Source organism: Sceloporus undulatus, chromosome 2 (assembly GCF_019175285.1).
Source record: "Sceloporus undulatus isolate JIND9_A2432 ecotype Alabama chromosome 2, SceUnd_v1.1, whole genome shotgun sequence".
NCBI classification, from domain to species: domain Eukaryota; kingdom Metazoa; phylum Chordata; class Lepidosauria; order Squamata; family Phrynosomatidae; genus Sceloporus; species Sceloporus undulatus.
The window spans coordinates 75799153-75819422 of NC_056523.1; the positions used below are offsets into that span (position 1 = coordinate 75799153).

Here is a 20270-nt window from a genome sequence, read left to right on the forward strand (position 1 = left end):
GACTGAGGTTTCTCAGTTGTGCCCCAAATGGAAGACCTGGAAGAAAAACTGAGGGGCACGACCAAAGAAAAGCACAAAAGACTCGCAAGAAGTGCAAATGCGTGCTTTTTTAGACATGCCTCCAAATGGAGGACTTGGAAGAAAAATGGAGGACATCACTAGCCCCCCCCCCCCTAGAAGTGTAAGTGGGTGCTTCTTGGTTGTGCCCAGAAATGGAGGATCTTGAAGGAAAATGAAGGACACGATCAAACTAAAGTAGAAACACTCCTAGAAGTGTCAATCAATGCTTCTCAGTCGTGCTCCACATGGAGGACCTGGCAGAAGAATGGAGGACATGACCAAAGTAAAGTGTGAAACACTCCTAGAAGTCTCAATCGATGCTTCTTAGTCATGCCCCAAATGGAGGACATTGAAGGAAAATGAGGAGCATGACCAAAGAAGAGCTCAGAACACCCCATGAAAGGTCAATGGATGCTTCAGAGGCCTGCTACCAATGGAGGACATTTTGGGGTTCCTCCTGGACCAGAGATGCATTGGAGGAGCCCTGGTCCCCTGCTTGGGTGGTGTGACACTTCCTTTCTGGCCTGGGTGCAAGGAGAGGTTTTCTGCAGAGCCCTTCCTTTCCCCCCTGCTTGGCTTGGCTTGGCAAACCTCCTCCTTGGTGCTGTGCCCTTGGAGGGAGCCCAGCCAGGGAATGGGAGAAGAAAAGGAAGGAAAAGAGAGGATTTTCAAAAAGGGATTCTCCTTGAACTTCTTCACTCCTTCCCCGCTCCCCGGCCCATTCCTAGGCACACCACTGGGATAGCTTTGCTGGGAAGATTCTGGTTTGCATCCAGACAGGATAATAGTGTGAGCAGAGACTGGTGTAACTTATTTGGGGGTGAGTTTTCCTCCCTCCAAGTCTCCTTCTGGCTGGGCTTGGTGTTTGGGGGAGCACATGGGAGGGCTGACCTGGCTTCAGTAAACTTGGGTTTTTCTTTGTGGAAATGGAAGGGTCCTTCCTGGTCTCTGCTCCCTGCCCCTCACCGCATCTGATGGCTTCAGTGTCAGCCTTGAAGAGGATTCAGCGCTGAAGCAAGCAAAGGTTGGAAAATTAGAGCTGCATCCGCACTGCTGCATTAATCTGGTTTGACGCCACTAAGTGCCATGGTTCTGGGCTCTGGAATTCTGGAATGGTAGTTTGCTGGGACACTTCTGGAGCCTGCCTTTAACTGCCATGGCAGTTAAAGTGGTGTCAGACCGAATTATTGCTTCAATGCAGATGCAGCCTAGGTCTGCTTCCTCCCATGCATGGAGACTTTTTAAGTGGCTAACCTTTTTGGGGGGCTTTGTTTGTTCCAGTCCGGACACACTCCACCTTTGTCTCTCAAACATCCAGCTTCACTTTCCAGCTTTCTTCTGATTCTTTCTTTCTAATGGAAAAAAGTCCGAGAACCATTGTGGGTTTGTGCATTGGGGAGTGTGAAGTTTTAGAACAAAGGATGCCTTTTCCTAAGCAAATATTCAGTTGTTGCTGTTACTGTTTTGTTGAAGGAGATTTATTTGACTCAGGTTAAGGTAGGCTGGAATAATTTTAAAGCTTTCTTTCATTCTTTCCAACGCCTTTAGCCTGTGTACACCTTATTTCCCAGGAGTTCCATAACCATTCTTTAAAAGAGCTTTGGTTCCAAGACGCAAAAGCCATCAAGGCAAATCTCTGTCAGAGTAAAAGCAGAAGGTTCCCTTCCTTTGGTTGGCTGCCTTAATGAAAAACTTCCTCTACCGGGGTCATAGTGGGCTAACTTTTTTCTGTACTCCTTCATTTACCTACAAAAATCAATGGCGCTTCTGTGCAATCTGGAGACTTGTGTAATGGTCTTTTTTCCTCCATGAATTTGTCTATGATGATGTTGATGAAATATTGGCGGGTGGTGTAGGGGGAGGAAGGCAAGGAAGAGAGATGCAGGAACTTGTTCGTGTTTTTTGACTGGCTGCCCTTCTTAGGAAGAAGCATCTTTGTCTTGCTGTGGCAGACTGGAAGCCTGTAAGCATGCACACTACTTTTCCAGACATATGTGGCTCCATGCTGATTCTTGAGGCTCCAGGGAGCAGAACAAAATTGATTTTCTGCTCTCTTTGGCTTATTTGATTGTACCTGTTCAACTTTTTGCTGGGCTGTCTATGGACTGGAGAGAGCCAGTGTGGCAGTGTGGTTTGAGCATTGGACTAAGACTGTGGAGACCAGGGTTCAATTCCCAACTTAGCCATGAAACCCTTGGGCAAGTCACACTCTCTCAGCCTTAGGGGAAGGTGTCACTATAAGTCAGAAATGATTTGAAGGCACACAACATGCACACTATGAACTGTCCCAAAAGTCAGTTCTATGAGTGGGTGGGTTACTCCAGGTTACTGGCTGAGCTGTGAGAATCTGGTACCATCGCATGGGTGGGGATAATGGAGATCATGGCTGTTGGGGTATCACAGTGCAAAGGCTAGACGTTGAGGCAAGAGGTTCAACAATAAGGAAACACACATCTTCTAGGTTTACCTTGCACATTTTATACCAGACTAGGCCAGTGCTCTCGTTTCCTTGTGTGGCATCTCAACTTTCCAAATTAATCCCAGGATTTCTCTCCCCTTCTGAGTGTGATCAAGACTAGAGTCAGGGTGGGGCACTGTTACTGATACAAAAGAAAAGATGGAGGTGCAAGTTGAGGTGTTCTTCTAAGAGGCATTTCAGAATAGTCAACTTTTGTAATTACCATTCACAAGGTAGAAACTTAGTGGTATAAGAGAGATAGTGCTTTTCTTTTCTTCCAGCACTACCATATCACACTGAACTCAATGAATTTTGCTTGATTTTGGAAGCTAAGTAGAAATGGGCCTGATTAGTACTTGGATGGGAGACCACCAGGGAGCTTCAGACAGGGCTAGGAAGGAGCAACTGCTGCTAGTAAGGGCTGCCAGTACTGAGCTTGATGAGCCAATGGCAGCTCCCTGTGTTCCTATGTGCTATAATCCCAGAACTTACTTTTTGTGTCCTCATTGTCCTCTTGCTCTCTCCCCCACCCTTTTTTGCAGGCCTTGTTCTGCCTGTGATCTGCCAGCTTGTGCTCTACCAACTCGGAGAGGATGCAGGGAGGCACTTGTCCGGCAATAGCATGGCTAATCTTCCTGGCTGTACTCGGTGCCCTGGCTGGGCAGTACAAGAAGCCTGCCTTCCCACCCATCTTCACCCGCAGGCCCTTCATTGTGGCCTGCAATGTGCCAACTCAGGACTGCTATCCTCGCTTCAAAGTCCAGCTGGACTTCAGCATCTTTGACGTGCAGGCCTCGCCCAATGAGGGCTTTGTGGACCAGAACTTGACTATTTTCTATAAAGAGCGCTTAGGACTTTACCCCTACTATGATGCCCAGAAGGTAGCTGTGAATGGGGGCGTCCCTCAAAACAGCAGTTTGCAGCAGCATCTGGGACACTTACAAGATAACATTTCTAAGTATATCTGCTCTGAGACAAAGGAGGGTCTGGCCGTCATTGACTGGGAAGAGTGGAGACCCGTCTGGATCAGGAACTGGCAGACAAAAGACATCTACCGCAATGCCTCCCGTCAGCTTGTGCTTTCTCGGAAACTTGGTATCTCAGAGGATGAAATAAAGAAGAAGGCTCAGCACGAATTTGAGTCTTCAGCTTCTTCCTTTATGAGGGAGACCCTGAAATTTGCCAAGAGCATCCGTCCCCAGCAACTGTGGGGCTACTACCTCTTCCCAGACTGCTACAATCACGATTACAGCAAGAACCAGGAGAGCTACACCGGCCATTGCCCTGATGTTGAGAAGTCACGCAATAACCATCTGGACTGGCTTTGGAGGGAGAGCACGGCCCTCTATCCTTCCATCTATCTGGAGCAGATGTTGGCTAACACCACAAACGGACGCAAGTTTGTGAGGTCTCGGGTTCTGGAGGCCCTTCGTATCTCTCAGGAATATCATAATGGCTATGAGCTGCCTGTCTTTGTCTACACCAGGCCCACCTATAAAAGCAGACAAAACCTTTCATACTTAAGTGAGGTAAGAAGGGATTTCGTATTAGAACTGGGAAAAATTGATCCCCATAAGTTACAGCAATTGGGGTTGGATGTCTGTTCCACTTAAACCACAACCATTTTTTGCAGGCCACAGCTGCCTTGTGACCCACCAAGCCAGCAGTTTGGGAAAGTTACTCTTTTGCAGTGCAACTTACAGAATTGAGGATTCTGGGTAATTGTAGTCATAGAATCATAGAATCATAGAGTTGGAAGAGACCACTAGGGCCATCCAGTCCAACCCCTGCCATGCAGGAAATCCAAATCAAAGCATCCCTGACAGATGGCCATCCAGCCTCTGTTTAAAGACCTCCAAGGAAGGAGACTCTTATCACCCTCCGAGGGAGTGCATTCCACTGTCGAACAGCCCTTACTGTCAGGAAGTTCCTCCTAATGTTCAGGTGGAATCTCTTTTCCTGTAGTTTGCATCCACTGTTCTGGGTCTTGTTCTCTGGAGCAGCAGAAAACAAGCTTGCTCCCTCCTCAATATGACATCCTTTCAAATATTTAAACAGGGCTATCATATCACCTCTTAACCTTCTTTTCTCCAGGCTAAACATCCCCAGCTCCCTAAGTCGTTCCTCATAGGGCATGGTTTCCAGACCCTTCACCATTTTTGTCGCCCTCCTTTGGACACGCTCCAGTTTCTCAATGTCCTTTCTGAATTGTGGTGCCCAGAACTGGACACAATATTCTAGGTGGGACCTGACCAGAGCAGAATACAGTGGCACTATTACTTCTCTTGATCTAGACACTATACTTCTATTGATGCAGCCTAAAATAGCATTGGCCTTTTTAGCTGCCGCATCACACTGTTCACTCATGTTCAACTTGTGGTCTACTTGGACTCCTAGATCCCTTTCACACGTAGTTTCATTCAGCCAGGTGTCACCCATCCTATATCTGTGCATTTTATTTTTCCGCCCTAAGTGCAATACCTTACATTTCTCTGTGTTGAATTTCATTTTGTTAGCTTTGGCCCAGCTTTCTAGTCTATTCAGGTCCAGAATAGTACTTTTTCATGCTCTGTTCCCCAACTGTATATGGTAATAGTTAGGAATTTAATAAATGCTGTGTGCCTGGGGCTGCAAAATGGGAACAGGGTGGGAGGCTGATTGGCTACCTGATTGGCCTGCTGTCAACTTCATGGGTTGCATGTTGTGCAGGCCCATTGGCATAATAACAGAAACATCCTGAAATTAGCATTTCTAATGAGCTGCTCTTGAATAGACTAGGTTCCCTTCTACTGTTTTGTTGTTCAGTGCCAGACCACAGGAAAAAATACATATAGTATATCTTTTGCCAAGCATCTTTATTTTCTCCCAATGGGAGGGCAAATTTCTCAACACCTTTATTTTAAGAGTACACTACTGTACTGAACTAAGCAGCATGGAAACAAGTACTGTTAGCATCCTGGAAACCTAAGAAGTTGTCTTTGAGGGTAGGCTGAAGAAACCAGCTGCTCCTGTCTGTCATTCATCAGTTCTGCCTGATTGTGGCCAGTGATACTGATGTAGAAGAATGATGTTATTAATGGTGTTTCTGTTATCCTAGAAAGAATCATTTGTCAGTCCTGTTCTCTGTCTTTTTGTCTTGGGCTGGACACATGACCAGTCAGATGGAGCTGGAGGAATTCCTGTCTTCCTTAGGTGAATTTAGCTCAGTCTTACAGAAGCATCTAGATTGAGTAGGGGGACACTTTCTACTTTGGATTCCATTTTAGGAGAATGTTGGCTACATGGTGGGACACAAAGAAACACAGGTTTTCCAGAGTTCAGGTTCATCCCTTGTGGCATCACAGTGTATTACTCTATGTGTAAACTTGTGCCAAAGTCCAAGCTGCATTTCTTCAGCTTTTCTGTGATTTGGGGGCTAGCTATTGCTGTAGAGTGGAATAGAAACTTGCAGATGCCCCTGGGATGTGAATGTAGCAGGGGATAGTCTCTGGATCAAGATGATGGAGCCTTTGTTGAATGTTGGGAATCATGTAGTCCTCTAGAAATTGTTGGACTGCCATTTCCAGCAGCTCTAGCCAGCATACCATGGTGAGGAATACTTGAAGTTGCAGACCAAAATCATTTGGTAGGCTGTCTGATTCCTAGCTTTGATCAGTAGGTTGGACCACCTGGCACTTTGTTCTGCTTCAAGTCTCATTTCAAGCTGGAGAAAGTGTCTGGTAAAATGGCCCTGAGGATTTAAATGGTGGTATTGGGGGCTTTTAGAAGTGCAATATAGGAAAGAAAAATAGTCTAATTTACACCTCCTAATTGGCTCTATGATATGGATGGGGAAACTGGTAGGCTAAAACTACAGATGTTTCTTCTTCTTTCTACGGTTCCCATCAGCCTTATCCAGCATGACTAATAGTAGGAGTTATAGTCCAGAACACCTCGGGGGGTATCCATCCCTGCTTTATAAGAAAATGGAAGAAAGACACCCAGTAGCAGGGGATGCTTGCTTTCCTTTTACATCCTTCTGAGATCACTTGACTCTGAGATGTGGATCCTTTCTGTTACCTTGACATAATGCTATATGTTTCTGGTAGAGAAGGTGCTGAAACAGAAACCAGAGCTGTTGAGAAACAGTTGACAACTTTCTTTGTAAGTCAACTAAGGGTTTGTCTATTGCAAGTCAGTCTTTGGAAAAGCAGGTGTTGGTATGGTACCTTCATGCTTCCCTCAATCTCTGGCATTTATACTTACCCTTAGTTTCTGGCCTCTGACCAGGTTTACAGCTGAGCATTTTGGAACACTCTGTGGCCAGCTGGTGCCTCAAAAATGCAACACTTGCCCTTCATGTGGCTGGTTTTTTCCTCCATGGATGGAGTGGAAGTTAGTGAGTTGAGGTTTTTATCCCTTCTGCTCAGAAAGCATGCAGATTGAGTGAAGAGTGCTCTGAAGGTAAGCAGCGTAAATGCAGCACCAACAATTGATAACTTTAGACTGCTCTAGGCAAGGATAGCAAACTTTGGGGTGTATAATTGTAGCTAGGTGGCTCGTTGCTCTTTGCTTGCTCTATAGCAGCCATTGATTTTTTTTAAACCACTTTAACCACTTTCTGACTCAGTGGTCCCCAAACTGTGCCTTTTAAGTGATGTTTGACTTCAGTTCCTAGAAGGCTCAGCCATGTTGGCCAGTAGTCTAGGATTCTAGGAGCTGAAGTCCAAAATCCCTTAAAGAGCGCAGTTTGGGGACTAGTGCTATGGCTAAAGGTTGACTCATTGGACAATTCTTTTCCCTTGACCTTTGTACTGATTTTTAGCATCATTATTTGTCCTGGTCTTCCAGGGATTTCTGTCACACCACAGAATACCCCTGCCATCATAACCTACAGGCCTTCAATTTGAAGCATAGCTCATATGTATGAATGTTATGCCAATTCTGAGATTGCAATTCTTGGCTGGTACTTCCTTTAATCTAAGTTTTGCTTCCACATTTGGGGAATGGCTCCTTTGAGCCCCTGTGCCTGGCTCCCAGCTTCATTCAGTTGTATCCTGAAATTTGGGAGCAAGAACACCATTCCAGCTGCTCCCATTTATATATGCTGATTCTGCTGATCTGGCTTTTAAAAAAAATCCCATTAACATTGCTTCATGGCTAGCTAAGAGAAGAAATCTCCCAGCTTTAGCCTAATGCTTCTCTTTTCCTCCCCCGTCCCCCACTCTGTATTGAAAGTTAATAGTAATAGAGTGGTTCTGGGGGTGGAATTGCTTTCTTGCTTCTGTTTGTTCAGCTAGCAATGTTGGTCCTGTCCATTTTTCTAGTAAAACATGGGAAAGTTACTATTTTGTACTACAGTTTACAAAATTGCTGGCCATGCTTTCTGGAGTATTGTGACAGTTGTAGCTCATAAAAGTAACTCTTTTAAAAAGTCAAGATTAGAGAAGCCCTGCAAAACTGGTCTCCTCTTGTGCTCTGACCTTGGGAAATTATATTGTATGTCCCTTGCCAAAAACTGTCATTAAAATTTTGAGACTGGAATATAGTCTTGTTGAGGATTTTCTTTCCTATAGCTTCTGGATGGGCATGGGCATAAAGAATATGACATATAGGCAGTTGTGAGAACTGATGTGATTATACTTGGTTGTTAGGAGTAACTTCAACTTTCTGGCCCAACAACAGTAGATGGAGGCTGTATCTGCACTACATAAATAATGCAGTTTGAACTACTTTAACTGCCATACTTGAGGCTATGGAATTCTGGGATTTGTAGTTTTGTGAGATATTTAGTCTTCTCTTACAGAGCTCTGCTGCTACAACAAACCACAAACCCCAGAATTCCAAAGGATGGAGCCATGACAATTAAAGTGGTGTCAAGCTGCATTATTTCAAGATGTAGCCAGCATTGGCTTTCTTTGGCCCACTAGCCTAAATCAGCTGTCGGTCAGTCTATGCATAAGATTGGATTAGATGTGAAAGGCTGTGAACTGGAACTAACAGTGAAAGCAACTGTTAGTTCTCCTGAGTCAATGAAATGGCCCTCGTCCCTTTGTTTTGTTTGTTTTTGTCCCCGTCTTGTCTTTGAGCTGATGAAGAACCTCTGTGGATCTTGTCAGCAGCCAACCTGAGCTGTTCACTTGTGTCCTGTCTGTCCATGAACTCCTGCTCTCAGAACTTGGTAATACTACTTTTTTTTGGATTACTAAAAATGCCTATATTGGCTGGGGTATTTGGGGAACAGTAGCCCCATTAGTAAGAGGACACGGCGAGATCAGGTGCATGCTGTCTCTTCCCACCCCTGCTCCCAGAAAGACAAATACTTATGCTGTGAGATGCCAGAGGCAAGCTTCTGGAATTTATCATCAGATACAGAATTGTGCAAGGGCAAAGTTCCTGACATATATTACTGTGGCACAGCAACTTTAAGGCTGTGTAGGGAATTACAACAGAGCACAATGTGAGGTTAGGGAATGCATTGCTCCACGTATGTGCTGTGGGAACCAGCAACCAACTAGAGCTTCCAGTTTGTATCCCCATCACTCCACAGATATTGCATGTGCTCATTGTTCATGCTGCTGATGGGCACACTATCTGACCTAGGTAATTATATCCTGTTATCCTGAGTAAGTAAGAAGACAAACTACAACAGCACTTCAAGGACTTGACTGATAGGGAAATTTTATATGCTTTACCTTTGAGGTATGTCTGAGCTATGCTTTCTTTTACAAAATCTTGCTGTCATAACAGCATCCTGGCAAATAATAATAATAATAATGTTTATTTATATACCGCTTTTCCAAATTAGATCAAAGCAGTGTACAACAGGAAGTACAATACAAAGTAAAAAAAAAAAATAACAGGCCTCTCTCCCCCTCAAGATGGTGGTCGGAAGGAGGGCTTTTTCTTCTTTCTGGCAGGCAGTTGGAGCTTGCCTGCCTCTCTCCCCCCAAGATGGTGGTCGGAAGGAGGGCTTTTTCTTCTTTCTGGCAGGCAGTTGGAGCTTGCCTGCCTCTCTCCCCCCAAGATGGTGGCTGAAGGGAGGGCTTTCCTTCTTTCTGGCAGGCAGTTGGAGCTTGCCTGCCTCTCTCCCCCCAAGATGGTTGGCTCCTGAAGGGAGGGCTTTCCTTCTTTCAGGCAGCAGTTGGAGCTTTTGCCTGCCTCTCTCCCCCCAAGATGGTGGCTGAAGGGAGGGCTCTTTCTTCTTTCTGGCAGCAGTGGAGCTTGCCTGCCTCTCTCCCCCCAAGATGGTGGCTGAAGGGAGGGGCTTTCCTTCTTTCGGCAGGCAGTTGGAGCTTGCCTGCCTCTCTCCCCCCCCGATGGTGGCTGAGGGAGGGCTTTCCTTCTTTCTGGCAGGCAGTTGGAGCTGCCTGCCTCTCTCCCCCCACAAAGTGGTGGCTGAGGGAGGGCTTTCCTTCTTTCTGGCAGGCAGTTGGAGCTTGCCTGCCTCTCTCCCCCAAGATGGTGGCTGAAGGGAGGCTTTTCCTTCTTTCAGTCGGCAGTTGGAGGCTTGCCTGCCTCTCTCCCCCCCAAGATGGTGGCTGAAGGGAGGGGCTTTTTTTTATTAAGGCAGGCAGTTGGAGCTCTGCCTCTCTCTCCCCAAGATGGAACTGAATCGAACTGAAAGGCTCCTTCCTCCATTATCATGGAGGAGCTACCTGTGTGTTATTTCTATCTGTCAGTGCATATTTTGAAAGGCAAATGGATCATAACTTGGCATTAGTGCCTGCTTCTTCCATGCAGAAAGAACAGTAGCTGTTCAGCAATGAGAATGGATTATATAACTTCTGACCTATAATATATTCTGATGATTTCTTGAAAATCTGTACTGATACCCTTCATGATTTTCTTCCAGATGGATATGATCTCCACCATTGGAGAGTCTGCTGCATTGGGGGCAGCTGGTGCTATTTTATGGGGCGATACAGAAGATACCAAAAGTGGGGTATGTAATACTTTTCACACACACACACCAAGCATGATTTTATGCAAAGATAAGCTGAGAACAGGCTTGTTTTCCTTTCTGTCATGAGCTTGCTGGGTCCTCTATTTCTTCAGGAAGTAGGTGATTTTCCAACTTGCTCCATCTAGGAGCTAAAAATGGAAAAGATGTTGAAGAAAATAGGCAAGGTAGTATCCCATTATATTGGTAAGCAAACAGAGGAGGTATGGGTGGAAAGGTAAGCATAGAGACTCACCCTCAAACCAGCATGGCCAGTGGCAACAAATTTGATGGGCACCTGGTCTGGAAAGGCTGCCATAATTCATTAGAAGTTTATTTATTTATTTATTTATTTAGGTATTTATATCCCGCCCTTCAGCCCTAATGGCTCTCAGGGCGGCTTACATTTATTAGTTTTTAACCAGACAGTTCCCTGCCCGCAGGCTTACAATCTAAAAGACACGACACAAAAGGAGAAGGGAATGATGAGGGAGGGAGGGGATCAGGTCCAGCATTCTTCTCTCCCTCTGAGGCCTGGACCAAGGCAGATGGACCGGAGGGAGGACTCTGCTTCTTCCAGGCAGGCCTGTTGGACCTAGCCTGCCTCTCTGTCCCCTTCCAGATGGTGGCTGAAGGGAGGGCTGGTCTTCTTCGAGGAAGGCAGTTGGACCTAGCCTGCCTCTCTCTCCCCTTCCAGATGGTGGCTGAAGGGAGGGCTGGTCTTCTTCGAGGAAGGCAGTTGGAGCTCACCTGCCTCTCTCCCCTTCCAGATGGTGGCTGAAGGGAGGGCTGGTCTTGAAGCACTGTCTGCCACTAAAGCAAAAGTGGGCAGCTTCTGGTAGTTCTGGGTCTGTACTCCCATGCTGCCAGTGAATTTGCAATGAAAAAGAATGTGTTGGCTCAAACAGTACAATGTTCTGTTTAAACCAAGGTGTATGCTCATCATGAGCTTCATTTGTAAACAAGTAAATGGTTCTGGGAACGTGAAGCCTCTTGTAAACAAGACGCACAATCAACGTCTTATCTTGTTCCAAATGAAAATGGTGTTATGCAAGGCTAAGGCATCAAGTTTCTGATGACCATGAGTAGCAGGGGACTCTTGGAACCCCACAAAAATGGACATGCAAGGCTATACAGGCTTCTAGTTGCCCACCCCTATGCAAAAACAATCTTCTCTGTGTTGGGCTACAGTTCCCATCATTCCCAACCACTGGCCATATGGAGTGGGGCTAGTGGAAGTTGTGGTCCAAAACATAGGGAAGGGTCCACAATGGGAAGGCAACACTAAAAGGAATAAGGATATTTTTGCATCTTAGTGGCCTTTTACCTTTGAGATATCCAGAGATCCTGCTATGTTTGCTCTGAGTGGTGTAGTCTCAAAAGAGGCCTCAGTGGCACTTCTGCTATGAAACTGAACGGGTTGCTACTTTGATGCTAGTACTCTGTCTATGAACACTCACAACAGAGATGCAAGGACAGAATAATACTCCTGTTGGTGTGCACCAAATGTAATGGCCAACAGCTACTTTAATTTTAATGTTGGAACTGGGGAGCCCGATTTATATCTCATGCTGCAAAAGTCACTAGTGTAGTTTATACATATGAGAAGTAGGGAGACTAAAGGGAAGGAAGCCTTATAGAGCAGTTGTAGGGAACTAAAACAGGATGGAGGGCTGGGTTCTTTTGACAGCTGGATAGCAACGCACCCTGATGTCACTGGGTCCCTGGCTCAGAGTGCTGGGTGGAGCTTTTTTGTCCAGGAACTAGGCTCAACTCCACTGCCCATTTCCCCAAACAGAGAAGGGGCTGGAGTTGGGAAGAGTATTGCTCCTGGAAGTGCCAGCTGAGGGCAAGAAAATTAATTCCCCAATGGGGATCTGTTTGTCATCAGAGGGTGATAACAGTCTGCATAGAAACACAGTTAACAAATTACAAATCTGAGGTCACAAATTACAAGTATCTAAATCAGTTGCAAGTGCCTCATAAAATGTAATATAAGTCATGCAAACAACAAATCACAAATAAAACCCTTGCTTATTCCTCCAAAGAGAAAGACAAGAACATAAAGACAGCCCTCTAATGAAAGGGGTTCCAAGTTGGAGGTGGTGGGACTCTGGGAGACAAGGCAACCCAGACCCTCTGCAGGCTGGATCTGGACATTCTTTATGTCAGCAGTCCTTTTCTTCCAATTGTTCTGCAGCCAACAACATTGAATTTCTGCCTCCAGTATGCACTGTATTTATTGTTTCCTGCCTTTCCTCTAAGGAGTTCAAGGCTTGGCTCCCCACCACTACGTTAACCTTAGAACAACCCTGTAAGGTAGCTCAGGCAAGAGACTGTGACCTGGGCCAAGACCCTCCAGTGAATACCATGGTTCATTGGAGACTAGAATGTGGGTCACCTAAGTCCAGTCCAATATACTGTACCAACCATAGCGACTCCACGCTGGCTCAGTACCAAGTGCTGTGGACTGCGTTGCATTGGAAACTTGGTAGTTGAGCTCTCTGAAGGGCAATTCTTTCAAACTTCATGGAAGGATAATAAGCAACAGCAGGGAGCAATAACTGGATTATGTCATTGATGTCTGTTAAGCTTCCGCAATTACTGCTGAAGCTAGATAGGCCTGGGTTTAGTCAATGTCTGGATGGGAGATCACCTGGGAGCCCCCATGTACATTCCCTTGAGTTCTTTAACAAAAGAGATATAAATCAGTTAAATACACCTAATGGTTACTGGTTGCAAAACTGAAAAATGCTGGCCAAAGCAGAAGTCCTTTGTATGGTAATCTGGAAAAGGCCTATTGAAGCATGCATAATTTTGAGCTTTATGTTCTCTTACCAGAATAATCTGAATTTCCGTGAGTTTTATCATACTGAAAATACCTTTCTTTGACCTCTCTCACTCTCATCCAGTTCTTGGCTGCAAAACAATAGGAGGAGAATCTTGAACTAGCCTATCTTTCAACTGCACCCACTAGTCTTGTCTTTTCTCTGTATTTCACCTGCTTTTGGACTTGTGGTAGTTCATACAAAATCATCTTCTCTTTAGGAAACCTGCCAGGTGCTTAAAAACTTCATTGAGGAAGACCTTGGTCGTTATATTGTCAATGTGACAACAGCAGCCGAACTCTGCAGCCAGACTCAGTGCAACAGTCACGGACGCTGCCACCGCCGAAACAATGATACTGATGTCTTCCTGCATCTCAACCCAGCCAACTTCCGGATCCTTCGCAATGATCCTATGCAAAAGCCATTGCTGGTGGCCAGAGGGGAGCTCACTCGGGAAGACATTGCCTTCCTACAGGCCAACTTCCAGTGCCATTGCTACCAGGGCTGGCAAGGGGAAGGATGTGAGGAGCAGCTGAATCCACCAGGTGGTGGTCCTGACCTTTCCTGGAACCTGGGACTCCAGTTGCTGATGACTGCCCTTCTCCTGGCCTGTTTACACTAGGGCCACCTCTAAATGGAATCTGTGTGGTGTGCAAATGAGTTCCTGGTGCATAGAGTGGGAGCAAGAGGGGATGCAGTAGGCAGTGAAGGGTAGTCAGAAAAGGAAGAAATAGAAGCCATTTGGTCTCTTGGGTTTTGGGTTTGTTTGGTTTTTTTGTATCTTTATTTAGCAGTGATGTAGCAGACCTACTATTTAAGAGACTGTCCTACCTCTCCCATATGTGCCACTGTCCTTTGAGAGGCTCAAGGGACCCTTCTGCCCTCCCACTGACAGTATCTCTGCTCACAGACAGATAGATGACTGTAAGAGAAGATGGTTGTAGGGACTGGCAGTGATGATGGGGTGCTGCCATGAAGCATGGCCTGGTCTGAATTTCCCCCTGCTGCCTCTGGTCTTGGGCTGTCCAAAAGTGCCTTTGGGATAATAGTGACCTTGATGCCTTGGATCAGCTACCCAAAGGGAAAGTGGGATGTGGCGAGTGAGACAGGTTTATTTGAAAAAGAGTAGGGACTGGGGAGATGGGGAAGGGGGTGTGTGTCTGAATATTTGCATCCATTGTCACAGGCTTTTTTGGAGAGAGAGAGGGGGAAACCCCCTCTGGGTCTTGTCTGCCAGGACTGGTGAAGGGAGTGCTTGGCTCTTCTGTTATAAGGGGAGATGGGGGCACCATTATAGAACTGGATCATAGGTCTAGGAAGAGGAGCAGGGTGGGTGTGATGGAGCTGCTGTAGTAAGAAGAAATTGCTGCTGTTATGTGTCTCTTTAGGTTGGGTGGTAGTGGAGGAGGAGTACCGCTCAGTCAATGGGGATTATCTTGGAGGGTAGCAAGTGCTGAAGTAAAAATATCCTTTTGCTTACTGGTGAATGGGGTAGAGTGAGCAATACTTTTTTTAAAAAAAGATTGCCTAAATAAGGGCATTCATAGGAGAATGGGAATGCCATGCTCTGTCCATGTGTGTTTGGCCAGTGCTTAGTTGGAGCCCTGCATCTATTACAGGAAAACCAAAAAGTTTTACCTCAAAAGAATTAAAGACACATAGAGAAAAATAATCAGTGTTCTGTATTGTGTACTAATTTCCCAGAGGATGGTTCTTCTCCATTTTGCCTCTGCCAATAAGGAGACTCCAGCTCTGAGCAATATTTGCCTTTGGACCCAATAAACAGTTGGTGTTTTTTTTTAACATCCTCTGTGAGTGTGGCTTGTTCGCTTCAACACAGAACTGTGGCTCCTGACAGTGCTGGTTTTTCTCCAGTGAGAACCTCAGGTAGCTGTGCCTGAATGAGATAATTCCTGATGGCCCTGAGTATCGTAGCCTCTGATGTGATCCCAAAAGGGAGACTGAAAGAAATGGCTCCCTCTCACTTGATGCTGTTATTCATAGAGATGCTGTTTGCCAGCCTAGCCTTCAGCAATCCTAGAGCTTGTAAAAGTTATTTTTTCTGAGTACAGCTCTCATAAATGTCCAGACCACTTGGCCAAAGTATCTTTCCAAGCTCTGAGCTCTCTTTTTTCAGCCTTGCTTAATTAGCAAGGAGCTGCTTTCTGGTCTAGTGTTCCTGCTAGTGAGACTTGGTTGGATAAACCAGGCTGTTGCCACAATGAGATAGAGAAGCCCCTGGGCCTGAGAGTCTATTAGGGACCAATTAATGTATGCTGAAGAAAAGGGGACAGTGGGATTGGCTTCTTCTCTGCTGTTTCCTTCCAAGAAGAAACTCATTCTTGTGTCTGATGAAGCAACATTGGCCTTTTTGTTATCTTGTTCCTTCAGTCAACTGAGATAGGTTCCCAAATCTCTCAACTTTTACTTTGGATGCATATTCCTTGGCTGACACTAGCTTGGTCATTTCAGAGTATAGTGGTTGGGGTTCTGTGAGCAGTCCTCTTGGAGTACTGTCTGAGATGCTGAGCCAAATAGAATTCTGATGCTCAGTGAGGTCCTGCCCTAATGAGGCTCCTTGGCTAACAGGATGGCCACTGGAGTGAGGTGCCTGCCCTTTAAGCTTGCTGGGAATGTTAGAAGGCAGAGCTAGAACAAATGCACTGCTGTTTTGTCCTTCTTGACCATTGGTGTTGAGGAAATAGAGAACTCATTCAATCTGAGCCAGACCAAAGACTTAGAAGAATGTACGCAGATCTATGCTGAATCAGAGTGAAGGTCTTGTATCACCTGGTTGTGTCAACCCTTGTTAACATTGTCAAGCCATAGGCAATGGCCAAGTTCTTGATGCTGTTCACCAACTCTGTTTCCATTCCTCCTGCCTGAGATCACTTAACTGGGATATGCAACCAGCCTTTCTATATGCCTGGCTTCTTTTATAACTTATCTAACTCTCAGTCTATTTCTTCTCTCAGGCTGTTTTTTCACTAGGGGCTGCATTGCATATACTTTTTGCAGTATATTTTTTATCAAAACAACATTCTTGGTTTGGGTGAGTATTTGCAGCAGGGTGAGGAGATTGATTGCAGCTGCCTTGGGAATCTGGCACAGTGAATAAGTGTGGGCTGCTTCTATAAACCACCTCTTGCTACAGCACCTAGGATGGGTCTCTGAAAGGAAGTGCCTGTTTTTGGATGTGTGCTTTTTTTTGGAAAATCATTTAAAAGCAAATGGTGGGAAGGGTATGGTTGCCCTGGCTCATTAGTCAGACTGCCTTAAGTTAGCCCTATGGGGGGGGGGGGGGAATGGACACTGCCCTGCAACACCAAGTAAAACTTCCACTTAAGACTTCACAAGCACAGAGAATACAAGGTCTTGTCCACAAAAATGAAAGCTTCCTTAAAAGGTTCCTGGGTACGGAGGAATATGGCTAGTTCTGGAGTGCGCTGTGATTGCTGCACACAACAGTTCCCTGGAGAAAGTGAACAAAAATGGAAAGGAAGCGTGAGCCAGCTTTAAACCACAACTTCAACAGAAATGTGCAAGGGGTGTACTTTGATATGAGTATTATTTTACTAGCCAAGTTCAACCAGGGGTGTTCTTTTATTGATCCCTTTGAATTGGGAGAAAGGAGGTGTACCACTCCTCCTTTGTTTCCCTATTCCTGCTCATTGAGATCTTTAGCCCATTGCTACCTAGGCCCTGATACAGTTTGGCAGAAGGTAATTGGGAACATAAGAAGCAAACAGAAAATTCTCACATTTCTTGTTTGTCCAAGTGAGGTTTAAGCAATTGGGCTAATCAAGCGTCTCATTAAGGGAAAAGAGGTAGAAAATTTTAAACAGTTACTGCTGACAGGAGCTCCATGGGTCAAATTCAGCTCTTGGGTGAGTGATGGCTTGCCATGCAGAGCCTAGGTCCCACATACTCTGCCTCTGCTCTCCCTGACTCATCTTGCAATAGGATGCTTTGCCAAGAGTAAATCTAAAAATTGTTGATCAGCCTCTTCAGACAAATACGTAGGCGGGTAGTTGACTTGTTCTGTCAAATCAAGAATATTGGACTTTTCCACTGTGAGCTTGAGAAAAATTAGGAACAGACGAACTGGGTAAATCCCTCAAACCTTCTGCTGCAGTAGGATCCGGACTCAGGGGAGGGAAAATGCTCTGCTGTTCCTTTCCATCCAAGTAGGAGAGCACCCTCTAGTGCCTCAAGGGGAGGCAACAAATCAAAAGATCTTTTTTCTCTCTTGGAGGATACAGTGTACAATATAACTAAAGTAATAGCTTGCTAATATAAATGGTCAGATGTCTCCAATTTCAGCTGAATTACAGCCCATGGAAGCCATGGCCAGATCTCATATACGAGTTCTTCCAGGACGCTGCTGATCAGGTGTCAGGATACACGATGGCTCAGAGCCACTTCTCCTCCAAAAGCTTTTTCCCAGGCAAGTGCTCCCTGCCTCCTAATTCTCTCTTTCACTTTTTTCTTTTTCTTTCACAGAGTCTCAGAGCTTTTCCACACATTTCCATATATTCAAGACATTGGAACGGAAAACTGTTTTCTTTGCTTTATTCTCTTTCATCACATTGATTGCACGGTTCCCTCTCACTGAGTCTGCATATGCTTTGTGCTGTCAAGTTCCACCTCTAGTTTCTAATCAGGCTGTAATTAGACACAGTTATTTTTTGTTTTAAGAACATGCCAAAATCAAGAAGGGATTTGTAGTGTTTTTTTAAAAAAATGCTTCCTTCTTTTAAGAAAAATTCTCAAAAGCCTTGTGAAATATTTGGGGTGTCCAGTATGAATCTTTAAAGTAGTTGAAAGTTTGTGAGAACCAACCAACTTACACTCTGTATTCAAATTCCTGTTTTTTCTTCTGTTTTCATGGCATTTGCTTTAATTGTAACTCCTTATTCAGGACTCATGAAAACTAATAGGGAGATGACCTATCACTCTGCCTTAAAGTGTGCCTTAAGAGAGCTCAAGAAGAAGAAAACAGCCTCAGCTGTTCTCTGTTCCTCCTTTGAAAGGAAGTGACAGAATGCTAAGCATAATCTAAGATCAGCATTATATAACTAGGTATAGGGTTTAATGACAACACAAAAGTAAATGCATCCTGTAGTAGTTCATGGAACATCATATTTTAGATTGCATATGGGGGTTAAATTTAGTGATACGGCAATCACAAGCAAAGTATATAGGGCATGATTGAATCCACAGCTAAGTATATGGGGCATGGTTAAGTCTTCTGCCCAGGTGGAGCAAGTCATGTAACCTCCCTGGGTGTGTTGGGCCCTGCTCAGAGGGCGTGCTCATAGTTATTACGCAGTAGTCCTTGCCATGTCCAATTAAAAGAACCTCAGCTAAGCAAAACTAGGAGACACCTATGTTTGATTCCCTAGAGAACTGCTTACAAATGAAGTAGAGGGCACTGGGCTAGATGGGATAAATAGCCTAACCTGCAATGAGAGACAAAATGTGAGAGGTTAGTGTGCCTCACTGGAAAGAATCAGATTCAAAGCCATTTATGACAACATGAGCTCCTGGAAGGAAAAGTGGAATATAAATGGAATAAGTAGATTTATTTATCTTTGGGCCCGTACAGACAGGCCACAATAAAACTGCTTCGGATCACTTTGGAGGATTGCTGTTTAAATGACACACGCATCTTAAGAGGCCAGAAGCTGCCCCAAAGCTGTGCTTCAGTCTTTAGAACTGGAGTATGGCTTTGGCATGGCTTGTGGCCTCTTAGGACACATGCATCATTTAAACAACATATCTCCAAAGTGACCTGAAGCAGCTTTATTTTGGCCTGTCTGTACAGGCCCTTTATTTATTTAGGGGATTTATATGCCACCTTTCTACCAAAATGGGATTCAAGGCAGCTATATTCCTATAGGTGGGTTGAGAGTAGAGTTAAAATTACCATGATTGCTGTTTCATACATAGTATCAAGAAGAACCTGTGGTGTTACATGCTTTAAAGCCATTTTGTTTCTTTTATGTACCAAGATGATGAAGCTGAACACCTAACATTTTCCTTCGGTTTAGTGTCCATCTACTCTTCCAACTAGCAGTATATAGTATCACTTCAGTTCACTCCAACAATACTAGAAATTATTGGAAATGATTTCATGTTTAGAAATATTTTCACCACTATATTGTTTTACAATCACTGAACAGTAGGATTTATCAGATGAAATATGTGATATTAATGAATAAAGCAAGGAATAAAACAATAGTATTTATCATTGCTAGTTGCTGAACACCCATATGTGTAGAACAACTTATGAAAAGACCTGTGCCCCAGTGTATCCTACACCAGGCAATGTAATGATCCCTGAAGGTTTTAAACAACCTCAGATACTTCAAAATGTTTAAAACCCAGTATGAACATAACCTTGAATATTCACTGCTGGCTTGCAATCCAAACAGCTCACACTGTGCTGCTTACATTTTTAAAAGCATAGAACCAGCCAGAGAGTTCAGTTACCGAAGTGGAGAGAAATTTCCTTCCTTCCTTCCTTCCCATTCTTTCTTTTTCTTGGCTCTATGCTTTCCCTATGTACCAAAAGAAAAAGCATATGATCATTTATGATTTTATGCATCAGAAAGGTGATTAGATGAGCCCTCATTTCAGCTTTCTGTAACCATGATAAAAACACTGAAGCCAAAACACTTGTTAGATAATCATTGGAAAGAAAGATTGAACAAACGTGGACTTGTACCATGTGGTACAAGATGAGCTGTAAGCACTTCCTCCCATAAGTCACAATTATCCTGGGAGGAAAAAAGACGGGGCTTGAGGCTGGGTGTTAGGGCTGGTCAGCTGCTGACAGCCTCTGGCAGTTTATTGCTTGTTGAAGAATGGATGCCTTGTCTGCAGCAAGAGAGTAGAGAGGAAAAACCCTGGGATGTAGACCGTCTGGGAGAGGAAGATAAGCTAGAAAGTGGAGGGGAGAAATGCATGACAGGGAGATTTGTGTGGTCCCAGGAACAGG

At 44.8% G+C, this 20270-nt stretch overlaps 1 protein-coding gene across 1 annotated transcript; it reads left to right on the forward strand.

Annotated features, from left to right (window-relative positions):
• Window positions 1–9: 9 nt before the first annotated feature.
• Window positions 10–15067, forward strand: HYAL2 (hyaluronidase 2). The gene is made up of 4 exons (XM_042452887.1): window positions 10–463; window positions 3061–4047; window positions 10353–10442; window positions 13488–15067. The coding sequence occupies exons 2-4, from the start codon at window positions 3112–3114 to the stop codon at window positions 13887–13889; spliced, it is 1428 nt and encodes a 475-aa protein (XP_042308821.1). The 5' UTR covers window positions 10–463; window positions 3061–3111; the 3' UTR covers window positions 13890–15067.
• The last annotated feature ends 5203 nt before the right edge of the window (window positions 15068–20270 follow it).

Excerpts from the sequence above, each read along its gene's own strand:
- HYAL2 (XM_042452887.1), top strand. The coding sequence starts at position 3,112 with ATGCAGGGAGGCACTTGTCCGGCAATAGCATGGCTAATCTTCCTGGCT. Across the intron at positions 4,048-10,352 it reads ACCTTTCATACTTAAGTGAG|ATGGATATGATCTCCACCAT; the intron begins GTAAGAAGGGAT and ends ATTTTCTTCCAG. Across the intron at positions 10,443-13,487 it reads CAGAAGATACCAAAAGTGGG|GAAACCTGCCAGGTGCTTAA; the intron begins GTATGTAATACT and ends TCTTCTCTTTAG.